We start from the raw sequence: 27,245 nt of genomic DNA, 5'->3' as shown, positions 1-27,245 counted from the left end.
TGATATCCAAACAATACACCAATGCCCATTTCCAATACATAAACTTGTAATGACCCTGGTGAAATATCATTGATACTTTGGTTTAGTAGACAACGTTTCATGTAAAAAAGGGAAATATCTAAAATTGATAAAAAGTTTTTAGGTTTTCTTATAAATGGTATTCTTACAAGTTCTCATCTTTCGGAACATGAAACAAGTTTCTAAGAAAACGTGCATGATTTCTAACGGCATGCGTCAGTGTCACGTGCAGAAGCCGGTCAGCTGCCATCTGACCCCTCACTGACCTCGTCCCAGTCTTTCCAGCAGGAAATCGTCTCGCAGGATGTGCCATCCTGGACTCCCTTCTGATTTCACTTCAGTCTGAAGGACATGACAGAATCTAAATATTCAAAGTCAATTTTTCAAAAGAGGAAGTAAAAGAAGTCCAAGCTACAAAACAAAATTTTCAATACCTGGTTTTACAATATGGGTGAAACCTAGACCAAGTATAAGTTGACTTTATTTATACATTAAGATCACATTATATGTTCAAATGTCTATAAAAAGAGCGCTGTGCTAATAACATAATTGAAATATCAAAAGAAAAATGGAAGCTAAAAACAAAACAAGCATACTTTCTGTGTGTGTGTGTATGCTAGGAAGTTATAACAAAACGAGGCTGGTATCGTTTTTAAAATCGTCTGACAACTAAAAGAGACTGATGTTATTTAACTTTCAGTGATAATGTATTATTAACTGATGGCAAAACATTTCAGCAGAAATAGGAATTAAATGGAGCTTTTCACCACAAAATAAACGAGAAAAGGAAGCTAACTTCATAGTGTGCTTAAAGTTTTATACATCTTATCGCATTAAATATTTCATAAAATTTTAAGCCAAATGCCTTTTACTTAGGTACATTCTCAGCCACGTAGTTATATGATTAAGCAAATGACAAAATTACAAATAATTCATTCATAAGACTTATGAAATACTGTCAGGCCAAGCAGTGCACTCTCATTTCATGGTACAACATTACCACCTCGTGGTATTATTTAAGTACTGCAACTTATGCAGCCCTGCTCTCAGCTGTGAGATTTCTTTCATTTCGGATACACTAACTTACTAGGAACTGGGTCCCCAAACAGGAGCGTGGGTGACATCGTGGTTATCCGTTGGGCTGTTAACCGCAAGGTTGGCAGTTCCAAACCACCAGCTACTCAGAGGGAGAAAGATGTGGCTTTCTACTCCCATAAGAGTAATAGTTTCAGCAACCCGCAGTGGCTTCTGACCCTGTGGGGTCACTATGAGTCAGCACTGAAAAATGAGGTGTGTGTGTGTGTGTGTGTGTGTGTGTGTGTGTGTGTGTGTGTGAGACCCTATGGGTCATCCTGTGGGGTCACTATGAGTCAGCACTGAGAAGTGAGGCGTGTGTGTGTGTGTGTGTGTGTGTGTGTGTGTGTAAAAAGAGCCCTAGTGGTGCAGTAGTTAAGCACCCAGCTGCTGACCAAGGATGAAAAGAGCTGATTAACTGCCACTGTTACAATGAAAGCCCAAACACGCTGCCTTTGAGTTGAATTCAACTCCTAACAACCGATAGGCTAGAATACAGCAGTTCCATAGGGTTTGCAGGCTTTACTCATCACATCACCTTCCTTCTGCAGAGATGAAAGCCTTGCAGGCCCTAGGTGGCACCTGTGGTCTGTCCTCTAGGCTTGCAGTTGTCACCACAGCAAGCTTTCAATTGCAAGCTCCTTCCCTGCTCGGTGAGATTAACATGCTTGCCCCACAAGCAAAATGATTATTAGCGAGAAATACCTGGCAAGGGGAACAGTGAAAGGCTTATTACATAGAGACACATCTTGCCAGAGGAGACAGGCAGGGGCCTAAAGCAACTTAAAGACCCCATCTTGCCTAACAAAGGAAAAGGAGAGGCTTTTCAAAGGAAGTTTCAAGAAGGGCATTAGGTTTATTCATAAAAGGAGATGGGGAATTCTAGAAATTGAGTTCACATAGATAGGGCTATGGGAATTCAGTGAGCATGGAATGACTGTTCAAAGGCTGGTGGGTGGGGTATCACTGCTTCTTATGGGATGATGTGCAAGCACCTGGCAGCCAGTTCCTCAGGTTAGTCCCCTGCCTGGGTGTTCTGTGCTCTTGGGCTCAACTGAGGTCAAAGGTGCCTGGTCTATTCCTGCTCTGATATTAAATCTGAACGGGTCAAATGCGGAATGCTGCAGATCAGGGAGTGAACCTAAAACACATAATTCTTACAGGAAGAAAAATACAGGAATTTTACAGGTGGTAAGAAATGGAAAATGTGGTCAGCTACTGTAATATGCCACATGTTTAAATGTTAACTGGGTGCATGTGAGTGAGCCTACAGGTATGGGTCTGAGGAGATACCTCAAAATCATCTGAACCTGGTGTGTGCGGGTGAGAAGCAGCCTCTGCCCGACCCTGTCTCACTGCCAGTCAGAATCAACGGGAAGATAGACAACAGTCACTGTGCCGTCGTAAGCACTGTTCTTAGAGGCAGAAGTAAAAGACAGGGTCCTCTCCTCATGGGGCTAACCATTTCTGCATATCTACTTATTCCATTCACAGAATAGACCACGGGAAAAGTCTCTTGGAATATGCAAGAATCCCATGACATTTCATTCGCACTGCCATCAAACCGCTGACCTTGCAGCTAGCTGCCCAACTCATACCCCCCTGTGCCGCCCGGAAGCTGCTGGGTCAATGTTGAAGTTGAAGGCAAACCCTTGAAATGTTCGATCAACTTCCATTTCAAGATTCGAAACATGCACTGGTGGCTTGAGGAAACAAAACCGAAAATAGTATTCTGGAATTATTCATTATCTTACTACCAAACCAGTAAGAGCTTAACCTCATTTCAATTTTGAAGGGAAAAATTAAAGTCAAATCCTCGAAAGCAAACAATATCGTCAAAACTCTATTATACAATCACATTAGCTCATTTCACTGTTTTCTTCAAGAAGACTGTTCAAAGTTCTAATTTTAGTCTTGTTTCATTTAACTTGAGAGGTTCTCATTAAACTGTATTAAGTCTGTTAAAAGTGATGAAAAAGTTTGGAAATAGTAGTGATGGTTATGCAACATGGTGATTGTAATAAATGTCCCTGAATTGTGTTTAAAAATGTTAAAAGAGCAAATGAGTTGTTATATTTGTTTTTCATTACAATACTTTTTTAATAAAATATATTTAAAAATCCGAGCATTGATTAATCTTAAACCTCTATTGTAAACTGTCACTAAGCTAGCCTTGGTGGCATAGTGGTTAAGCAGTGGGCTGCTATCTGGAGTGCCAGTAGTTCAAAACTACCAGCCACTCTGTAAGATAAAAATGAGGCCGTCTACTCCAGTAAAAGAGTTACAGTCTCAGGAAATACACAGGGACAGTTCTACCCTGTCCTGTGGGCTTGCTATAAGTCAGAATCAACTTGATGACAAACTTGAGCTTGGTATTTATAATTGGAATTAATAATATGCCTACAAGAGATTAAACTACCTAAGAATTCTTACTAAATAATAAAGGATATACAACAAATTGTTATACAAAAAACTGCTTTCTGGTTGGAAGCAAGAGAAGTGACATAGAACCCAAATCCTTAGAAATAAAGTAAGAATATCAATGCTTTTATAAGCATGCAGGTTTTTATATTCTTTGATGTGAAGCGTCTTCATTCCAGTTGGAACCTCTGAGTCCGCATCCATAAGCAAAGTCAAATCAGGACAGACCGTCCATGAAGTCTGCAGCAGTAGGTACCAGTTCACAGGCTCAAGTAACATCTCTTCACAATAAACCTTAACTATCACACATCTCAAGAAAGCTGCCTAAAAAAATCTTTGGGAATCATGGAGATGTTACCTTCAAATAATCAGCCTAAATAAACAAACAACACTAGATGAAAAGACCATGTATATATGTGTGGGGTCTTAAAGGCTTGTTTCCAAACAAGCTGTCATCTGAGTGAGATTCAACCAAGTCCACAGGGAAGAAGCACACCAACATCAGTGACCGAAGGATTGTAAATCATATCATCCAAAGCCAAAGGAAGGAATGGTATCAGTGTCTAAACTGTGGGATTCTGGTTTGCAGAAGGCTATGGATGACAGTGGGATCCAAATATGAGATCTACATAGGAAATAAGCCTCGGGTGATTTCCCTTGATTCCTAATAGAGGAAAGGGCATAACCCATTACAGAATGCGTTAAGAGAGATGACTACAGGAGATCACAATGATAAACACGACTTGAACGGCTGGTTAAAACCTTGTCAGTTGAGCACCCCCCCTCCCGATGCATGTTGGACTTGATCTAGTTTTTAACATTTCCTGGTTTTGCTTGTTTTCTTTCGCAGTGGGGTTTATCTGATGTCGCTTGTCATTGGGATAATCATCCTGAATTTTGGTATGTTTTTCTGTTTTCCCGTATCTCTACAGGTTCATCATGCAGGATTGCTGAACCTATAGAGATAGCACGTGAATCGGGGTTTCTGCAGGGTGAAGAGAGGGATGCAGTAAAGGGGCACTGGTATGACGGAGTTCAAGAAAGAAGAGAATGTTTGGAAATTGATTGTGGTAGCAGTTGTACGATACTACTTGATACAATTGAACTACAGGATAAAATCTCTATTAGCTCTCAATAAATTTTTTTTAAAGAGTTGAAATTGATCAAACATGCAATCAAGATGCATTGATAATCACCAGCAATTAGAAGGCAAAAGTTGGAAACAAAGAGGAAGGAAGAGTAGTTGGCAAATATGGTCATGATGAAGGTGGCGATCACAACAGAATTTTGCAAAACCAATGGCATGCTAATAGCAAATACCTTTTATTAGCGACACAAAGACAACCACACATGTGGACTTCTCCAGATAAAAGACACCGAAATCAAATTGACTAAAACCATGAGAGCCAAAATAAATCTGAGTATACCCCACATAAATTTCAAGATCTCAAAAATAAATTTGACACAGTAAACAATAATGTCAGAAGGCCAGATGAGGTGTGGGATGACAACAAGAACATCCGATGTGAAGAGAGCAAAAGGCAATTAGAAAGACAGGCAAGAGAGAATATTAGCACGGGTGTCAGAAGAGACTCTGACACTCACTCTTTATCACAGAGTAGCTAAGGCAAAATGAATACATGATGAAGGAAAAGAAGGAATAGAAGATGGTAGAGGTCACCTTGAAAAGACAAAGCAAAATATTCTAATGAAACATGCAAAGACCAGAAAGGAAGAACACACTCAGCATATCCTCAACTGAAAGAACCCAAGAAGTAACTCAAGCCTCGAGTTGCAATATTGAAAGATCCTATGCACAAAATACTGAATGATGCCAGAAGCATCAAAAGAAGATGGACAGAATATATATTCACTGTACTGAAAAGAACTACTGGACATTCAACCAATTTAGGAGGTAGCATATAAGCAAGAACCAATGGTGTTGAAGGAAGAAGTCCAAGCTGCACTGAACACATTAGCGAAAGACCCGGCTCCAAGAATTGATAGGCTACTAAGTGAAATGTGTCGACAAGCTGATGAAGCGCTCACTCGTCAATGCCAGATAACTTGGAAGACATCTATTTGGCCAACTGAGTGGAAGAGACTTCTCTTTGTACCCATTCCACAGAAAGATGAGCCAACAGAATGGAAAAATTAATAGAACAATGTCACTGATATCACAAAATTTTGCTGAAGATCATCCAATAATGATTGCAGCAGTGAATTGACAGTAGGCTGTCAGAGGTTCAGGCCAGATTCCGAAGAGGACGTAGAACCAAGGATATCATCGATGTCAGATGAATGTTGACTAAAAGCAGAAAATACCAGAAAGATGTTTCCTTGTGTTTCACTGGCTATGCAAAGGCTAGCGACTATGTGATAACAACAAACTATGGATAGTCTTGAGAAAAATGGGAGTTTTGGAATATCCGATTGTGTTCATGGGAAACCTGTAAACAGATCAAAAGGCAGTTGTGGAAACAGAACACAGGAATGCTATTGCGTGGTTTAAAATCAGGAAAAGTATGTGTCTGGGTTGTATCAATCTTTCTGCTGAGCAAAAAATCATAGACACTGGATTGTGTGAAGAAGAATGCGGTGTCAGGATTGGAGGAAAGCTTATTAACAGCCTGTGATATGCAGATGGCATAATCTTGCTTGCTGAAAAGTGGAGAGGACTCGAAGCACTTGCTGAGGAAGATGAAGGGCTGCAGCCTTCAGTACGGATTACAATGCAATGAAAAGAAAACGGCAATCCGCACAACTGGACTAGTAGGTAACATCGTGATACATACAGGGAGAGGAGACGGACTGAAGGTGTCAAGGATTTTGTCTTGCTTGGAACCACAATCAATGGCCATGGGCACAGCAGTCAAGAGATCAAGGGACACATTGCATTAGGTAAATCTGCTGCCCAAGGCCTCTTTAAAGTGGTGAGAAGCAAGGGTGGTACTTAGGAGGACTAAGGTCCGCTTTATTCTAAGCACCTTAACTATGTTAACTCCTTGGGTTCTCACAATATTCCTATGAAGTGGGGGCTGCTTTGACTACTAGAAGGACGGTGTTAAACACCTTAAAAACCTTGAGGCGCAGCATTCTCCAAGGTCATATATAATAAATAGCAGGCAAAGTCTTGTGAACCTTGGCACTCTAGGCACATATATTATCTTTTACGCATAATATATCCTCTAAACACATTTCAAGGACCTGTAACTCATAAAGGCAATTTTAGTAAAGAATAATAAAATTGCCTTTTTTTAAAAAAGAAGAAAGAAACATACCAGAGATAAGACCACACAAGGTAGAGAAGTCACTTATACAGGAACAAAATACATAAATAAAAATGAAAAGCCCTGATTCCATTGATGAAATTTCTATACAGGTAATCAATGGCTCAGTGGCTTCAAAACCTGAAAGCAGGTCTGCAACTAGGGTCGGATGGGCGGTGCTTGTTTTGACAGTATGTAACAATGTCCACAGGTGCTGTACAATAGTTATCACTCTGCATTCAATAGCTCCTCCATGTCAAAAGGCTGCACAAGCCACACTGCAAAGCATAAGTGCACTTGGATAGCAACTGCTGTTCAATCAGAAACCACTCTCCATTAGAACTAAGGAGCTTATGTTAAAGGAAGTGAAAACAAGGAGAAACTGGCTTTAAACGGTTCCGTGAATTGAATGTGAACAAGTCTGCTCATTCTCATTTCAAATGCAGAACTCTCTCTTTTGTCTAAAGTCTAATCTGAGCATTTTCAGTAAACAAATATTAAACTGAACTATCTACAAAGTTGATATTCCAATCATTCTTGTGCAAGGAGCTTTTATGTGAGAATAAAACGCAGTTGCTGTGATGTGCAGGGGTAATTTAAGGACAGCATCTTTCTCTACCCAAAGGTCTGCCTTCCACTCTTCCTGTCCTGAACAGTGGAACACCTCCCCTCCCCCCTGCTTGGACCTGTGTGAGGAAGTGCCCCCAGTCCTAAGCTTTCTTTATGTGGGCCAGGAATCCAGTAGGTGTATGAACCTTTGCAATGTGGGCCTGCATTACGAAGATATCAAAGAAGCCAGGAATTTCAAAAGCAGTCCCACCATTAAATATATGCTTTGCTGTGAAGAAATGTTGTAGTTGCTATATAGGAACAATGTATAGGAAATAGAACCATGACTTATCTGCATGACGGACATTGAATTTAAAGTGCTCATGTCACAAAAATGAAGGAGGATGAAAAAGCTAATCTCTCCTTTTTTCTAGGGAAAAAACAAACAAAACAAAAACATTTCCAGAGAGAAATGGGCTTTTTGTTGTTGTTCCCTAGGAATGTTTATTGAAATTGTGCTATCCTGAAATTGCCGAGGAAATACATTTCTAACAGAAACTAGCTCGGATTTCCCATAACTACAAAATTATCATTGTGGTTTCACTGGGAGAAGGCATGTATGTATTACCCCTTTAGAGGTTAAAAAAATATACGTAAGAACCTTTTTAAACAATGTGTCGTCTTTTCGTTGCTTCCTTAAACCAACGAACGCCTGCCATCAAGCCAATTATGAGCCACAGTGATGCTACATAAAAGTGTCAAGGCTGTAAAGGGAGCAGTAGGGCCTCATCTCTCTCCCTCAGAACAGCTGGTGGGTGTGAACAGCCCAAAGTGTGTCCAATATTTCCAGTAGGGCTGCTTGCTCCCTTAAACAGAGCATCTAAAATATTATTTAATCTTTAAAAAAAGTTTTAGTATTGGCATCTTAAATTTCTGAGCATTGAGTTTTCAAAAAATGCTAATTTACAGTGAAAGTTCTAGATACATTTGAGTCCCCAGGAATTAAGCCTCCATTGAATTCCTTCTGACCATTAACCAGCAGAAGGAATATGTTACCCCCAGACAGAGCACATTAGGATGAATGACTGTCCCTAGTTAATCCAGGGAGGGTGGTATGGCCTGAAGGAGTTGCCTGGGTGTGCCCGCAATGGAAATTGGGGTGCCTGACTGCCTTGACCATAGGGACCTGAAACAATCTTGAAAACACTTTTCCTAGAATATACAGGTCATGGTCAGGGTCCTGTTCCTACTTCCGCAGTCCTACCTATAACTGTGATGTATTAATCTGTCACAATCATGTTTCTGTGATAGTTTTCCTTTGCCAACCCCCACCCCGCCCATGTCCTATGTAAGTCTCTGATTAACCCTTGAACAGTATCATAACTTCATACTAATGGTCTCCCTCATTTGAATGATGTGTCTTTGTCTTTTCTTGTTTAGGACCATAAATTTTCTCTCTAAACTATATTTAAGATTTGGGGCTTCTTTTGTACCCTTAAACACATCAAGAGGTTAGTAAGTGGATCTTGCCATAATGCTCAGTATGATGCTTCATTTATTTGGTCTAAGAGAAAGACTAGCAGGATTAGGGAATTCTCTCCAAATAACTTTTAATTAAAAGATGTAATGAAAAAATTAATTCTCTAAACCCACAGATTTTTAATCATATGAAAAATCTCTATCTATCCTTTATTTTGATACAGGTTAGTTTCCTAGAGGGCTGTGGAAACTCATAGCGTTCCTTTAACAAAGAACCTCAATATTCTTGACAATCCAGGCCACCTGTTTCCTTTGTTAATGTCTCACTTTCATTTGTTGGTTTGTTTTGTCACAAGTGCCTCTCCCACACCACTGCTTCTCCACTGGTCTTTCCGGTCCCCCTTGTCTTTCTGACCGCAGCCTGGAGCAAGCACTGCCTTCCGAAGTCTTCACAAGCATCCCTTCCTTTACGCAGCTTAGCTTTTCTAAAAGACCTGCAGTAATCCCTGGTTTTGGTAACAGGAAAGCTTTCTAAGACGGTTTGCACACTTTTACGAAAAAGCAAACCCAGCAACCAGTGTTTGTTCTGCGGTGAACCTTTTTAAAGAGGCAGAACACACCCAAAGCAGCCCGAGTGGCCTTCCCGGGCTCCTGCCCCAGGAAATGCACTCCGTTTGTCAGCATCAAGCTGTCAGAGGTTTACATGCCGTCAGTGAACAGTGTATGACTATGTTATTTTAGGTTCTATGTTGTTACTCAGTATGACTTGATAGGTTATCTTTTGGATCTAGGAAGGTTCCAAAATTTTCTCACAGAAATGAATGATAATTGTTTTTTTGATTCACACCATTTTGTCTCACAGGATCGGTCTAGCTTCAGATAATGGGGAAACCTGTAACTCCAATACTTGCTTCCACTTTTCATTCTCTCCATTTTGGTGAAAGACCTGGCAATTTCAAGAGTGTCCCAACACATCCCGAATCAAGACGAAGGCACGACTGTGTGATTTGCTTTGAGAATGCAGTTATTGCTGCCCTAGTTCCATGCGGCCACAGCCCCTCCTGCATGGGACGTGCCAACGAGATCTGTGAAAAGAGAACGCCATCATGTCGTTTGCCAGACAGCTCTTACTCAGGCATCCAAATGCACTCTTAACTATGTACCTATACATAAATACTACATCGCTATATGGACTCGTAAAGGCATGGGTATAATGGTACACCACCACCCCCACCCCCACCACCACCACCACCACCACCACCACCCACCCCCGGTGAAATTCCTAATGAATTCTTATGATTGTTATCAGGCTTTACTGGGATTAGGCTACAGTTGTTAACAAACTTAGAAAAGGCTGCTATGGTGACATTAAAAAAAAAAAAAAGAATATCCCAAGGTGGAAACAGCACACAACATTTTATACCTCAGTTTAGGTGTTCGCCCCTTGCTTTGATTTTGACAACAGTCTTGGTCGTGAGTAAAATACAGTATCCCCAGATAGTCCACCCAAAATCTTAGCATGTGACCTTATTTGGAAAAGAAGTCACTGAAGACATAATTAAGGTTAGGATCTAGAGATGATACCATCCTGGATTAGGGTAAATCCAGTACTGAATGTCCTCATAAAACAGAAAGGAAGGCAGTGACATAGAGGCAGGGAGAAGGCTGTGTGGAGACAGGGCAGAAATTAAGGTAACTTAGTTTAAATTCTAAGCACTTAATTTGGCAGACTATTTACCTGGGAAGTCTACTCCATTTTGAGATTTAACATCAATTGTCTCCATTAAATTCTGCCTGACCATTAATCTGGCAATGTAAACAGATTTGCCTTAGGCAGACTGTGTTTGAAAGCAGATTTTAAAAGCTCCCCCAGTCAGCACACAGAGGAGAGGTGTTTTACCTCTGGGATTATATTCCAGGAATTAAATTGTAGGACACACACCATAGTCAACTGGTGTAACAGTCCACAAAGATAATGTTCAACATCCTTCTTTGGTGAGTAGTGACTGGCGTCTTAAACGATCATGAGAGGCCATCTAAAATACAACTATCGGTCTCTAATTATTCAAAGCAAAAACAAATGAAGGAAACTCGAGATGCATGGAAACAATTCGTCCAATGAACTAACGGACCAAGCAAACATCAACCTCCACAAAGATCAGAAGTAGATAGTGTTCAGTTACCACCAACCCCTAACTAACTGCTCTGCAAGGCATCACTTTAGAAGGTGTTGAGTAAAGTGGGAGAAAATGTGGAACAAAATTCAAAATCATTTAAAAAAAAAAAAAGACCAGCCTTATAGGTCATAATGGAACCCCCAAAGGTATAGCCGTCAGTCACACTTCAGGTCTTGAATGAACTCAGACTCAGGGCTCAATTTTCATCCCAAAATAAGCCAATCTCTAAGGGGGAACAATAACACCAGGGAGGTAGCACTTCTTAGAATTATCAACAATTTGAGATCAAGATAATAGTATTCACCCAAAGTTCATAAGTGTTTGGAAAAACAGAATGCAAACAGAAAGCAGAGAGTCAGAGTTGGGTAAATGATATTATACACTGTGGGAATGGCGATCAATGACATGAACCAGAGGCTCTGTATCTCTCACTTAGGCTTATGGTCTCCAAATGATGAAATAAGAGGAATTCAGGTAGGAGACCAGCTTTACCTCTAAAGAACTTACCAGAATTTATGGGTGTCCTGAGTTATGATAACCATAACTGACTACTTCCAAGGAGTTCAGAATCTTAATAAATTAGTCTGTGGGCATATAGGAAATTGAATAAACTTAAAATCCATATTCTACATTGTGCTTTCTCATCCTAAACCTCCTTAGTCTGATGTACTGAATGTTATATAAAAAGCATGGCCTGTTTGGCTTTTGAGTTCTTCTCACTTGTACTTCCATCCACTCCCCTGAGAACACTGATGACATCTTTCTTAGAGACAGTTGTTTCCAAGTTAGCACACTTTCTAACAGAGCCCCCGGCTTCGTTCTCCTTTCCATCAAGGTTCTTTACATGCTTCCGAACGAACAGCGTTAAGTAATTGCTCTAAACCCAAAACAATGCAGTTATGTAACAATTACACTGGAATGTAAAGTCTATCAGGGCTGCAACAAAGTGTTTCCACTCTCTAGAAAAGAGGAAAACACTACAGTATGTACTCAAATGATAGAATGAAATGAATAAATACATATGAATGAACATGCATTTCAATGAATGAAAGTACACTGCAAATGCAGAGAATAAATATAGGTGGAATGGTGTGTGACTTTTTTCAGCCTTGTTCTTTCTAAACCAATTTTTGTGCAATTTGAACTGAAAATTGCTTTTCAAACAAATATTTCTTTCTCAAAATATACTTTTGTAATAGTTGAAGAATTGGATGGTGTTCCCTCCAAAAAGATGGTAGACGTCCTAACAAGCATACCTGTGCTTGGGCATAAAGTCTTTCTTGCACGATGCTAGTTAACGAGATCACACCAGGGTAGGGCGCTCCTGTTGCCGCCTGAACGGTGGTTTAAAAAGAGCAGAACAAGCACAGAGAGCTGAATGTGACAGGCGCAAGGATAAGAAGACTCCACGTGAAGATGCATCTACAAGCCAGGACACGCCAACATTACCCAGTCACTGAAGCGAGGAGAGACGCATGTCCTTATTTGGACTTCTAGCCTCCAGATCTGCTCTTAAAAGAACACAAGTTTCTGCTCTTTAAAGGGATTTGTTATTGTAGCCTAGGCACACTGCTGCCCTGGAAGGAGCTGCCTGACACAGTGGCCACTACGCTCCAGAGGCTGGCGAGAGCAGGAAGGTGGTAAGCCAAAATTGGGTGCATTCTACACACCCAAAACTTGGTATAAAAAAGAGAATTAAACATAATTCACTGTGGGGCAAAGGAGACAACAGTCAGTTAAGATATGAAAATAATAATAAGTTATAGTTTATCACGGGGTCATGCGGATAGGTGGGGCGAGGTAGGGCAAAAAGAGGAGCTGATACCAAGGGCTCAATAGAAAGTAAATGTTTAGAAAATGATGATGGCAACATATGTACAAATACGCTTGATACAATTGATGCCTGGATTGTTGTTAGAGCTGTAAGAGCCCCCAATAAAATGATCTTTTAATAATAAGTATACATATCACTGTTCTATACAGATTGCACACTGAAATGTTATTATTTCAATACATTGGGTTAAGTAAAATATATTATTGGAATTAATTTTACTTTAATTTTCTCCATGCAGTTACTGGAAAACCTTGAGTTCACATTATGTTGCTCTGTTATCTGAAATCAGGAGGGACTTATATGGCCTAGACAGGAATTCTCTGCTCCCAATTGTGCTAATGGATCATTTCTCCCAGCCAAATCATCCCTCCTTAGCAGTGGAATAAGGCAGAGGGCCTGCCTCTCTCTGGGTAGCAGCAGGCTTCAGTTCCCCATAGCTCATGGAATTATTCAAACAAGCCAATCACATCCTCCAGCAGGGGTGGTGGGGGTAGGGGTGGGGGTGTTACCTCACCCTCTTGTGATACAAAGCTCTTGGCCCCCAGTGCCTGCTGCTTCTGTTCCCAAAGTTGATGGGAGTGGCCTTGCCAAATGAGGTGACTTCCTCCCATGGATGGTGCGTTTATGTGGCCATTGGTCTGCTCAGTATCAGATGCTGTGGGGGCTAGCCATCCCATAATGCTAAGGCAAAACTCCTTCCCTCACCAATGGGGTACAAGGTGAAGAGGAGGTGAGCAATACAATTATACATGTGGCTCATAATATATTTAGCACACAAACTCACTGCTATTAAGTAGATGCCAACTCACAGTGACAATAAAGAACGAGGAGGAAATAGCCCTGCTAGTTTCTGAGACAATAACTCTTTACGAGAGCAGAGCTTAAAGCAGCTGGTGCTGTCATTCTGCTGGCCTGGAAGTCAGCAGCTGGCTGACACAGAGGCACGACAGTACTAATTTAGACCATGACAACCTCTGCTAGCTTTGAAACTGTACAATCTATGAATTGTCTTCATCATAACTGTTGGGCCTGGCAATCCACCTTGGGCTCCAAGCATTCCCACATAGCTTTACTGGGTTTGGGAAGGCTGGAACACTTTCATCCGGGACATTTTCTAGAGTTGTGTTTCCAGTGAGCAGCCTTGAGGGAAAAACTAAGAATACTGGAGACGGTGCAATAGTTATGCAAGAATAGGGCCCCTCCTCTGTAATATAAGCAACCAAATGCAGGAGAATCTATTAGGGAGCCTGCATGGCCCCTCTGGGACAAGAAGCACTGGAGACATGACATTCTGCCTACTGCTTTTGCCATTAGAGATAAAGTCCTTATCTCTGACTCAAGAGTCTCTTGTCTTTTGTGAGTGAGGGAAACTGAGGACTGGGAAGAGAATGTAGATGGACAAATTCTCTATGCTCATGATTAAGAACCCTGGGAGGAAGGATTCTGGGTGGAGGGAAGCCTTCACATTTGTGAGTTGGAGAAGAGTCCAAGTTGCATTCTCCTAATTAAAAATCATCCCACAATATCCTCCCGTAATAGTGCTACCTTAATGTTACTTCTCACAAGCTGATTACTATGCAGCCGGGAACCATTCTCTATAGGAGTAGACATGTTGCTATTGTTCTCCTAGCTCAGGGGTCAGTCACCTCCCTTCTACCTGCTCCCAGCACTGCTGTTAGGTGACTCCGCCTGTGAACTCAGAGACATCTAGGTTAGGGCACTGCTCACCGTGTTGCATATGTGATTGTCTGTAGCTAGAGAGGGGTGCATGTCCCAAGACTATATAACTTGGTGAAAGAATACATTTGCTCTCTCTCAATCCTGACCCCTTGGAGGAGGTGATTACACTGTATTTGTTATCTGTCTCATTCATTTCCTCTTAATTGTACAATCATTCCTTAGAACCCAATTGGTTGTGGGAGGCAGGCTTCCTCTCACAAAGAATAATGGGACAAAATGAAAGTAAATATAAAACTTACTGTATTACTCCCACCCATCTACGGAAAAAGCAAAAAGATGCAAGGGTTTCTACAAGTAATGAAAAAGTATAAGCCATGATTCCCCGAGGAAGAAACTTTTCAAGAGACCTGGGAGATGATACCTGCACACTTAAAGAAAGCAAGCAGAGACGGGGAGAAGATCGCCATGGGAACCTGGGTTCTGTGGGCAAAACTTAAAATGGTTTTAGAACCATTGCATACAGAGCAAGAAAAGAAAAGGATCATCAAGGTAGCGAAAAGTCTGAAGTAAACTATCCAAGGTTACAAAAGCAGGCAAAAGTCCTTCAGAATGAATATGAAGCAGTTGAAAAGATTTTAGAAAAAAAACGGAAAAAGCTAAGTCCGATTCAGAAGGAAGCCTCCTGGCCAATGACTGTGTCCCTGAGGAATGAGCAGAGCGGACTGGGAGCCATAAATAAATAAGAGTTAGCCAGTGCAAGAGATCAGGTGAGGGCACTAAGTGCAGCAAAGCACCTTGACTTTCAAAGAGAGAGAGAGGAATTGCAGAAGAAGGGGGTTGGGAAACTACTGTAGATTAATCTTCCCTGTTCCTGTTATCGAGTGGCACCCAACGCAGAAAATCAACAAGGACTTCAGGAATGTCATTATAGTACGGTGACCAGATTTTAACATTGGTAAAGCGGGACACCATTGATAAAACTCATATCCTGGTGAAATAGGCACATGGCAGCCAAAAACTGCATACCCTAGCTTGTCGTGCATTCTTTCTAAAAACCGGGACTTTTTAAAAATGCTGTGGGACACGGAAAACATTGTTAAAAATCAGGACTGTTCTGCCAAAAGCGGGACGTCTGGTCACCTTAACGTTATAGTGCCTTCCCTTTTCAGCTAGATTCAAACAAGCTGTCTCAAAATACAGGGCTGGCCCTCCTTTCATAATTAGCATGATCAAATCATTAGCTGACGCTGACAGCTGGATTCCCTTGGAGTGGAAAGCTTTAACTGTAGCTTTCCTTTCTCTGTCAGATTACTTCCACTAATTTAGTGGTCTTAAGGAGCTAAAACAAAAGCTATAGGAGTAGATCAGTTATTAGGGGATTGGAATTACATTACCATGGATGCACCACTGCATCTTACTGAACAGGCATTCTCACAGATTTGTGAGGTTTGTCTGGGAAAAAATAACACTATCAGGAGAGAAATGGCCCAGTTACACTGTTATAAGACAGCAAAATAATGAGTCCTATATAGATTTGTGTCCTGATTGCAGGATGCTGTGTGCAAAAAAGTCAGCAATGTAGGCGTAGCAACAGTCTGATGCACACCCTTGCTTATGAAAATGCCAATCTGGACGGTCTCTACAAAGAACAGGGCACATCTTTAAACAATCTTCTGATCTGCAGGGGAGTGGGATCTGAGTGCTCAAAGCAAATCTTCTATCAGCCCTGATGGCCAACCACATCAAGCTGCAGAAAAGTCGGTCAGTTTCATAGGTAGTGCCAGCAACGCCCACCAATCATCCAGGTGGTGACAAGCAGAGCAGGGCCTGGACCACAGCAAGGACCAGGGCCAAGGTCTGGGTCAAGAGAATGCCACCGCTGCAGAAAGGGGAATCATTAGGCAAATTAATGCTGCTTGAGATTCAACAGTACAGGAGTTCTGTCAGTTAAATACTTCCTATCCCAGAAATGAGGAGCAGGGTGTGCTTCGAACCCCATCACCACAGCCTGGAAAATGCAATTCCTGCCCAGCTCAGCACAGAATGCATTCAGCACCAATGAGGCCTATGTCTCAGTCCTGCCCCCAGAGGGAACTCCTCCATAGCATTATCTAGCCAAGACGCCAGTCAGCTTATATCAACTAAAAGTTGAGCCAGAAATTATTAAAATTATCTGTGGTTAGCTGCCTAAAAGAACAATAGGGCTTTTATTAGGAAGATCCAACTTAAATTCTCAAGGTGTTCAGATTGTTACTGGGGTTATTGGTCAGAATTATGGAGGAGGAAATTAAGGCAGTGATTAAATCTGCAGTACTGTGGGTTATAAAGAAGGGAGACTGCATAGACCAATTACTATTGCTTCCTTATGTTCCTATTGATAAAACTGACACCACTCATGAAAAAGAGCCAGAGAATTCAGATCTACCCATAGGTCATGGGATATTTTGGAATACTAATATGAAGAAACAAGAGCACCCACTTATGGAGTTAATAAATCAAAGAAAAAGATTTTCAGGACTAGCTTCAGAAGCTAACCTGCTGGTTATGAGCCATGAGCAATGGCCAAAGGCTTGGCTTCTGACCAACGCTAATTTTACCATTGGAGGAACAGGGCAGGTTAACCTTAGGAGAAAGTCTTCTGACAAAGTGGCAAGGTCCTACAATGCACAGGCGCTGAAGGACAGTCAGGTTTAACTAAACCTGTGGTGACTCTGACCCCAATTAACTTATGGGGAAGGATCTATTGCAGCAGTGGGAAGCCAGGCTTTACATTTCTCCACAGAATTCCAAAGAACAAAATATCATGTAAGAATATAGTTTATTAAGGAAATGGCCTTGGAAAAAATGAACAAGGTGATCTGTTTCCAATTGAGATCACTCCCCAAAATGAATGCCATAGCCTAGGCTATCCAAAATTTTAATTAGGACAGCTGTTGTAAAGCCTGCACCCGTTAAACTAACTTGGAAGTGAAATGTCCCAATATGGATACAAGATGGTGCCATAACAGGGAAAAACTGCAGGCCCTACATGACCTAGTTTAAGAGGAGCTGAGAGAAGGCTCTATAGCAGAGACTCTGAGTGCCTGGAATGCCCCCTATTTGTAAGTAGAAAGAAACCTGCCAAATGGAGAATGTCCATAGACCTGAGAGCTATGAGTTCCATTCCACAGCCCATGGGAACCCTTAACCAGCCGTTCCCACAGCTACACAGCCCATGGGAACCCTTAACCAGCCGTTCCCACAGCTCCACAGCCCTAGAGAGCTGACCCTTCAAGCTCGCCACAAGGTACAGTTTGTAGAGTGCATCACCCAGGGAAAGATTCATTGCATTGATCCAGATAAAATTATTCACCTTGCTATCTTTCACACTCCTATCACCCCCACTCTAACCCAGAAGGACAGGCCTCCAGAGTGGACACAGTAGGGCAGCATGGGCCCTCAGGTTACTTGGCCTTATTGGGAACAAATAGCACAGCTGATCTCCAAAGGCCAGCATCACTGTCCACAACTGAGTGGGTTTGATCCATCAATCATAATTCTGCCTTATATTCCCGCGCAAATAAAAACTCTTTTGAAATTTTCTATAGATTTCCAAACAGCATTAGCCGAATTTTATGGGAAGTTAGATTGTCATTAACCACAGGGAAGATCTGGGGATTCCTAAAATGGATTCCTTGAATAATTAACAAGGTCTCCTCCCACAAGCCGTTTGAGGGAGCCCCCACTTACATGACAGATGGCTCCAGTAATGGCATAGCAGCCTATGGTGGTCCCTCCTCTCCATCCTTTCAAACTTGTTACACCTCTGCTCAGAAGACAGAAATATTCACTCTCATTCTATTATTCAAAGATGTGAAGTAGTCAATATTATTGGTGATTCAGCATATACTGTACAAGTCTGTTCTTTCATTGAAACAGCAAAACTAAAATCAGATCCACCCTCTGACATTGATAAGTTATTCCTTGCCTTACAGACTCAAATAAGATGCCTCCTCTATCCATTCTTCATCGGGCATAGGAGGGCACACATGCAGTTGCCAGGGCCAATTTCTATGGGAAATTCTAATGCTGACACGTTAACTCAAAGGCATTTAGTATTCTTACACTCCCAAAAGTTCAGTATCAAAATTTATACAACACTGCTAGCCTAAAATAAAGGTATCATCTAACAAGGGACCAAGCCAGACAAACTGTCAGCGAATGCATTCACTGTCAGCAAACCTCACTTAGGGAGGGAAGTGATGGAGTTAATCTATGAAATTAGTCACATGCACACTGGCAAATGGATGTCACTCACAAACCCTCATTTGGATGCCTGGGAGTGGTACATGTTACCATAGATACTTTCTCAGGATTTTTATGGGCATCAGAGATGACTACTAAATCTACAAAGCAGATCATCAGCCATTTACTAGCCTGCTTCGCTGTGATGGGTACTCCAACACATCTGAAAATGGACAATGGCCCCACTTAAACCAGTGAAAGGTTTTACAGTTTTTGTCAAGATTGGAATATTCATCACATAACAAGCATCCCTTACAACCCTCAGGACCAGGTCCTTGTTGAATGGGCCCACAGCACGCTAAAATCTCAATTATTAAAATAGAAAAGGGACACCAAGGGTGATTTCAGTACATGAGAAACTTCACTTAGCTTTAGTAACTCTAAATTCTTTCTCTTTTCCAGAAGGTTCTAACATAACTAAGGCAGAGAAACATTTTTCTAGTCCCACAGAAAAAGCCAATCCAGAGAAGATCTGGTGAAAAAATGATGACAGAATATGGGAGCCAGGGTTACTAATGCCTAGGGGCAGAATGTATGCTTTTATTTTTTCAATTGATGGAAAAGACAGATGGATATCCTTAGAAGAGAGTGACCATATGTTGCGAAAGATGAGGGAGAAGAGAAAGAATCTAGCTAGTCCTTTTGACCCCAATTCTGTTCCCACCAAAGATATGGCAGCCCTAGTCATAAGAAAGAAACCCGGGGTAAAGGAAAATGCACCAAGTGCTCACCAACAATCCCTCCACGCCAGCTGGGGACAGGTGAAACTGATGAAACACAAAGCACAGATGACACTAGAAAACACTGGCAGACTGATGACCCATGAAAGTATGTTTCTAGCAGCGATTGTAATTACATCTTTTGCCACTGAGGTAAGTGCTAACCATTCTTATTGGGCCTATGTTCCCCATCACCCCCTACTGGAAATTGTAGAGTGGACCAAAATAGGCCCTGCCATATTTGTACATGACTCTGTGCGATAATTAGGTTTGTTGTGCCAACCTGGCCAATAGGAACATGTGGAATTACTCAGGTCACAGTTTGATTGGAGGGCAAAGAGATAAATAACTCTGCAAGGCCCACCCCCCTCTCTCTTTGCTCTCTGGTGATCAGAGCAGTGTGCTGCTGGGTAAGCTGGTTCTCTGCCTCAACCTGTGTGTTACACTACCTTTGAGGCAAGCCAACCTGTGGATCATGTTGTTGGAGCTTGAGACCTTCGAGACCTGCTTCGCCACACTGCTGGTGTGTACATTGCTTGAGGTTGAAGCTGGTGGATCCTGTTGCCTTGCATTGGTTGAGTTCTATATCCCATCCAGGCCTGATTTGCTAAGCTCCCAAGCTAATGACTATTGCCGATCCAACCTACCTAGTACACTCTGTACGGACCCCAAGGCCTTGGGGAAATGGGATATTCAGTTATCCTGAGGAAAAAGGTAGGAGTCTTAACTTTATCATAGGTTTTGAGGCATTGCCATTAAGTGTGGTACCAGCCCTAGCTGTTTAACCATTAAATCACAAGCTTGGAATAACTGACTGGTATTTAACAACACTGGTCATGATTTGTACATGGTAGTTGTGGAACATTTACAGAACATGAGAACTCCAATACCAAGGAAGGAAGAAGTGGTTCAGAAACCTTAAGATCATGAGCTACCGACACTTCAAAGCTGTTAAACTCAAATGGCTCAAGTATCAGGGGCCACACAGAAAAATACTAAGAAATGATGCTGTAACTCTCATTGACTAGGGATGGCCCCATGGAAATTTTCTAACAAATTGCTTTGAAGAGTCCAATTTTATATCAAGTGACTATGTCAATAATTTCAAATGGCACAAGGCCTCTGATGGTATTTTAGCCACCATGTCACATATTAAACTGGCATTCCATCATGCTCACCTTTCTGACTTGATTGCTGAAGACAAAGTGGGCGCATAAGCAAATGTAGTGAAGAAAGCTGATGGAGCCCGGCTAACAAAAGATATAGCCTATGGGGTCTTAAAGGCTTGAAGATAAACATGTGGCCATCTAGCTCAAAAGCAACAAAGCCCAAATGGAAGAAGCACACCAACCTGTGTGATCATGAGGTGTTGATAGGATCAGGCATCAAAGAACAAAAAAACTCCTATCATTGTGAATGAGGGGGAGTGCAGAGTGGAGACCGAAAGCCCATCTGTAGGCAACTGGACATCCCCTTCCAGAAGGGTCACAGGGAGGAGATGAGCCAGTCAGGGTGTAGTATAGCACTGATGAAACATACAATTTTCCTCTAGTTCTTTAATGCTTCCTCCCCCAACTATCATGATCCAAATTCTACCTTACAATTCTGGCTAGACCAGAGGATGTACACTGGTACAGATCAGAGTGGGAAAGTCAGGAATCCAGGACAGATAAACCCCTCAGTACCAATAAGAGAGTAGAGATACCAGGAGGGTAAGGAGGAAGGTAGGGGAGAAAGGGGGAACCGATCACAGTGATCTACATATAACCCCCTCCCCAGGGACAGACAACAGAAAAGTGGGTGAAGGAGACATGAGTCAGTGTAAGACATGTAAAAATAATAATAATTTATAAACTATCAAGGGTTCATGAGAGAGGGAGGGGAGGGGAGAGGCGAAAAATTAGGAGCTGATACCAAGGGCTCAAGTAGAAAGCAAATTTTCTGAGAATGATGATGGCAACAAATGTACAAATGTGCTTGACACAATGGATGGATGTATGGATTGTGATGAGTTGTACAAACCTCCAATAAAATGATTTTAAAAAAGAATACAATTTGTAGACCAATTGGGGGGAGGGGGATAATCAACCCCACCATATCTTCCCATGATAGTGCTCCCTTCAGGTTACTTCTTACAAGCACATGGCTGATTACTATGCAGCCGGCAACCCTTATCTATAGGAGCAGACATATGCAATTGTTCTCTCCCCTCAGTCAACTACTTTTTACCTGCCCCCAGCACTGGTGTTACATTACTCCCCCAATGAACTCAGGGACATCTACGTTAGGACACTGCCCACCATGTTATGTATGTAATTGTCTGTAGCTAGGGGGGCTTGCTTGTTCAGAGACTATATAAATTGGTGAAATAATACACTCGCTCTCTCTCTCAATCCTGACCTCATGGAGGAGGTAAGCACTCTATATTCTTTGTCTGTCTCTTTAATTTCTTCTTAATTATACAACCGGTCCTTAGCACCCAAATAGTTGTGGGAGTCTGGGTCACTCTCACATGCTAGCAACCAAGCATTAACAGCAGCACCCATGAGTCCGAATCAACTCCACTGTTGTGAGTTTGGTTTTTTAAAGAAAAAGAAACTCACTGCCATCAAGTCAATACTGACTCATAGTGACCCCTTGTGGCTTTCCAAGACTGTAACTGTTTTCAGGAGTAGAAAGCCCAGTCTTTTGCCAACAGAGATGCAGGTGGTTTCAAACTTCCAATAAAGTGGATCGCAGCCCACCTTGTAACCACTACACCACCAGGGTTCATACTTGTGGAAGGAATGTAAAATTAGACCCTTCGAACCAGGGCCAGGACAAGAGTGTGACAAGGAAGTGTCTAAGGCACAAAATTTAAGAAGGTTTGTACAAGCACTGACCTGGTACTTTCTATGTGCTTTTTATGTGTTCATTCAGGTTATCAATGAAACCCTATAGGTTAGTATGTTATCTTCTTTTTAGAGATAAGTAAAGCTAAGTAAAAAGAAATTATCATGACAGAAGACATGCAGTCAATAAAACTCAGCACTGGGATTTGAGGCCAGGATCTATATCTGGGCATTCTTAAGGTTCACATCTAAATTTCATGATGCAATGCCTCAATGGATTAGAAAATGGCCAAAACAAGGCAGGTAATTGAGAATTCAAAACCACTTCCAGTAAACATAACTGCTACATTCTTTATGTAGAGGCCTATATGTTATCTAGAAACTTTCCAAGTCCTCAGATAATCTCCTGTTCTATGTCTCCAACATATAAGATCTGGCTCTATTCTAGGAGAGATGGTAATGGTAATGCCCACAGATGAGTGGGCAGGGGCCAACCAGCAGTGACCTTATCATATTTATCTTTGGACAAAGTGGACATCAAATGATAAAAAATTGCAGAATGAAAGAAAGCATGAGACTCTTGCTATGCATGCATTATGTGTTATGCCACGGGTTAACAAAAATAATCATCTAGTATCATAATTTTAGACAAGCATCATAGCAGATTCTTGAATACTGTTGTTGTGGCTATAAAAACAAGATGATCTGAAATAGGTTCATGCGGAGCACTCACTTAGCACATTATACACATACCGCACAAGAACTGCAAAACCTTTGGTTGGCTACACTATTGACTGGGCAGGCTTAGATATAAATTACTTGGCCCACAGAATCAAATCTGGCCAAACGAGACTGTCCTCAAAGCTTTAGTATTTGATTATTTTTTAAAGGGCAAGACCACTGTCTTACCTTGTGGTAATCCTCTGAAGATTTCTGTTTCTTTCTTTGACAACATCTGGACATCATTTCCCGCTCCCGCTTCTTATCAAGCTGTGTTATAAATATTGTCATGCTAGAGAACATTAGGCATTTTTTAAACTGCAGCATACTTTGATATGATATTCTGTGAAAGGACAAAGGTAATAAATCATGCTGACTTAGTTTTACACAATTTTGAGGGTACTGCTCAGGGAGCTTGTGGTTAGCCCTTGGCATGTCATATGAGAGGCACACCAGGAGCTTTGTCAGACCTGAAAGCAGAGGTCTGGAGGGTTGCCAATGTATCCCAGCAGGCCGTGCATGGCAGGGTGTGAGAGAGCCACATGCCTATTCTGCTCTCACCACATCACCCCAAGTACGACTGCAAACTACCTTCTCTGGCAAGCACAACGATAAACACAGTTGCTCTTGACTTGCAGAAAATGACTTAAAGAACGTGTATTCACATTTATAGGAGTAGTATCATTTCCAGAAAAATCCTATTTATACAATGATTATTGTTGTCTAGAGTAAATCATCTTAATGTGTTTCTTCTCTTTGTGGCGCACCTGTGTAGCGTGCGGTGTTGGATCGAAGCAGAAATAAAGACACGGACACGGAAAGTGTGGTTAACACCAGTGAAGGGCTGACACCTCTGGCTGTGTGCTGTGCCGATGGCCGCCCTGCATGGTCTCTCATTTTCTCTGCTAGCTAGGGCATGGGTTAGTAAGCACGCTTGCCCTTCTCCAAAGTAAACAAGGAATAAGGGAGCAGACTAAGCACTAGGTTCTCAACAAACTGCCTCATCAGGACGCTCAAGGTGTCAGTCCTGGAGAAGGAGCACAGTGCCCTCGGTCAGGCCCTGCTCCCAGAACTGCATCCAAGTCATCTGTAGCCCAGGTGCCCAACCACCCTCGTTTTCCAGGGGCATCTGGTGTCTATGGAAACAGTCCACTGCCTTCAGACTCTGTTAACTCGTTTGGGGCCAACACGCCTGGCCCATAGCCTTGACATACAGGAGGAGGCTTCAAAAAAATGCATGGAAAAGGTCTAATTGAACGCTAATGGAATCTTCCCACAAACGGTTTGAAGCCCTCTTGTGTAAGGCACACCACTTCCAAACTACAACAAAGGCAAACTGTGCTGTCATGCAGAAGCAGAAGGAGAGTTAGCAAGTAGGAAAATCCTGAGGGCCCCATAATCCATGTAAAACTGTTTCCCTGCAGCAGCGAGAGGCCAAGCAACGGATGTGGGACATTGTTCTCCAGGGCCCCTTCTCAAGCCAACGGCTCACCAACCCGCAAATGCCCTGACTGCGACAAACATCACCAAAGGTGGTAAGGGTCAAAACCAGTAAAGAGGATCCGTGAAAATATGTCTCCATTTATCTCTTCTTTGCCTCCATTTGTGTATTTCTCATTTTATAGTAATCAAAATTTCTAATCACAGTGGACCTAACTCCTACTCTCACTCTAAAGATTGGCCTGATTGCTTTCTAAGTGTATAGATTCTTCCCTAAATCAGAGAATTCATTTTTACTCTCATAAATCTTGCTGTCATAATAATTCAGATGATTTCTGAAAAAAATAATCTTAAGAGTTTTAAGTTAATTTAAAATGATCTTCAGTATTCTTTCAATAATAAGCAAGATCCTCCAAACATTTTTGCTTTAACTCTGAAAGGTATTCTTATATTTATGATTCTAAATTAGTAGCTGAAAAACTGAAAATTCAAACATTAAGAATTAATGAGAATTTATGTTGACACCACTTAAGAAATCTCTTCAAAGCCAAACCACACCAAACCCACTGCCACTGAGTCAATTCTGACCCACAGTGACCCTGTAAGGCAGGGGCTGTACAAGGTCTTCCGAGGTGACGTGCAATGTCTATGGAAGCAAACCACCACCTCTAGCTCCTGCACGGGGCTCGTGTGCTTGAGCTGTCAACATCTTGACTAGCGGCTGAGAGTTCCTACAAGGAAGCTCACAGAAAACCCCACTCTTTCAGTCCCATGTTTCCACAAGCATTTTGAGGTCCCGATGCATACAACTGACACTGAAACCTGCTGTCATGTGTCTGGTGTAACACAGGTGCTTTCATGCCCTATGTGGGCGTCATTGTCTCTAATGCTCACAGCTATGACCTAGAGCGGAGTTAGAGACATGCTCCTCTTGACTGCAGAATGTTGTCCACACCGGAACATTGGGACTAGAAGTAAGTGTAAGCACTGTTTTTTGTAGAGCCTCTTCTAACTAGCTTCTAGCTAAAAATAAACGCATTCGATTTTCAGTTGAAAAGCTATCACTAAGATTTAGTGACAAAATTTATCTTAAAACACTATGTGAATATAAACTTAGTGACAGGGTACTTTCTGTTGCTAAGAGCAATGCTAGAAAAAGTTTCATCTTTGTATGGTTTTTCACACAGAACAACCAATATTAGTAAAGAAATGCTCACCTTTAAATGCAATAAGGGGGTGGTGAATATTAATGGAAATATATGTCAATTCTGATCTGTTTATCATTTATTTTTACCAATAAACGAACCAACTGCCTTCATACCAATCCCAGTCAAGGAGACCCCAAGTGTGCTCTGGTAGAAACTGTGCATAGGGCTTTCACCAGCTGGTTTTTTTATTTATCTAGATTGTCAGGCCTTTCTTCCAAGGCACCTTTGAGGCTAGCAGGAGAGCACATGAACCAGTTACACAACCTGGGTGCTCTTAGAATCAGCAGTGCTAAACTGCCAGCACAATTTTAGAAAACCATGTTTTTAATTCTATTAGGAAAGTATGCTTACATCACTAACTACATTTCAACACAGAGACACTCCATCAAGAATAAGGGATAAGCATATACTATATCATGGTTTCTTTATGCTTACAATATACAATAGCAAAGTCATGTCCAACTTTTGAACTTTAATTAACAGATTATAATAGTTTGACTTCTATCGTGAGTGATGGAACAAAAAGCATAATGGATTCAAGTCTATGTAACAAGGAATAATCTCGTTATCTCATGACATCCTCACAGATATGCTATTCACAGCAACCCTAGAGGACAGAAGCTTCCAGTATTGTAATCTGTACAACAGCAGGGTACCTCAGGAACTCACCCTGGGAGCAGAAGGTGGGTTCACACTGCTAGCCTTTTCGTTCTCAGCCAAGCCCATCCCCACTGCACCACCACAGTTACTATACATTATAAAACTGATTTTCAACAACAACAAATCAACATGCTTCCTACACAACCCATTCAAACATCAAGATTAGTTCAAGGCCTGAAAAATGGAGAATATGAACAACTACTTAGAATAATATATTGAGATACAGTAGTCATTGCCATATTTATAATTACATGGTTTTGAAAGTGTACATTTCCTTGGAGTTTACATTTATGTTGCTTTGCTTAGATCATTAAAAGCGAAATGCTAAATGGAGTAATTTAGACTAACTTTATCTTGGTATTTACCCTCATAGAAAAAGCAAATACAAAAGCAGAATGTCAGTCAGATAAACACTGCAAAGAACCATCTGGCACAGATAAAATTCCACCAGGCAAACCATCTAATATAAAAAACAATGGTTAGGACCCACCTGCTTTCCTTTCTCAATCTCTTGCTTTAACTTTTCTTTCTCCTTTTCCTGCTCCTTATTTTTGATCAGAATGGTGGGCTGACTTGTAGGAGATTTTTGGTTAAGAATTTTAGCCATGGCATCTGTCCAGCCTATATTTGGCCCAACACTAGATTCAGCATCATTTTCATTTTCTTTGTCACGGGTTCAGCATCCTCCTCATTGTCAACTTCTATAGTATCGTCATCAGAAGAAAAGTCATCCTCTTCCAATCCACAGCTTCTTACAGAACCCAGGAGGAGACACAAATGAAACTATATACCCTAAGTGGAGGTTGCCAAGGTGATGACCAGATCTCTGGGGCCCTTCATGAAGCTTACAGCTCTCCACCTGTCTTGTCTAGGAGGGGACAT

At 41.6% G+C, this 27,245-nt stretch overlaps 1 protein-coding gene across 1 annotated transcript; it reads right to left on the bottom strand.

Annotated features, from left to right (window-relative positions):
• RRP15 (ribosomal RNA processing 15 homolog) lies at window positions 1-27,245 on the bottom strand. The gene is given in 8 exon segments (XM_045298197.1): window positions 1-300; window positions 302-360; window positions 11,682-11,862; window positions 23,245-23,295; window positions 23,297-23,325; window positions 26,854-27,035; window positions 27,038-27,146; window positions 27,213-27,245. Coding segments are annotated over 8 exon segments (687 nt in total). The 3' UTR covers window positions 1-257.

Source organism: Echinops telfairi, unplaced genomic scaffold (assembly GCF_000313985.2).
Source record: "Echinops telfairi isolate 266 unplaced genomic scaffold, ASM31398v2 ScPeMD7_7424;HRSCAF=8462, whole genome shotgun sequence".
Classification (NCBI taxonomy): domain Eukaryota; kingdom Metazoa; phylum Chordata; class Mammalia; order Afrosoricida; family Tenrecidae; genus Echinops; species Echinops telfairi.
The sequence above is the reverse complement of the archived record's forward strand: the minus strand, read 5'-3'. Positions and strand labels throughout refer to the sequence as shown.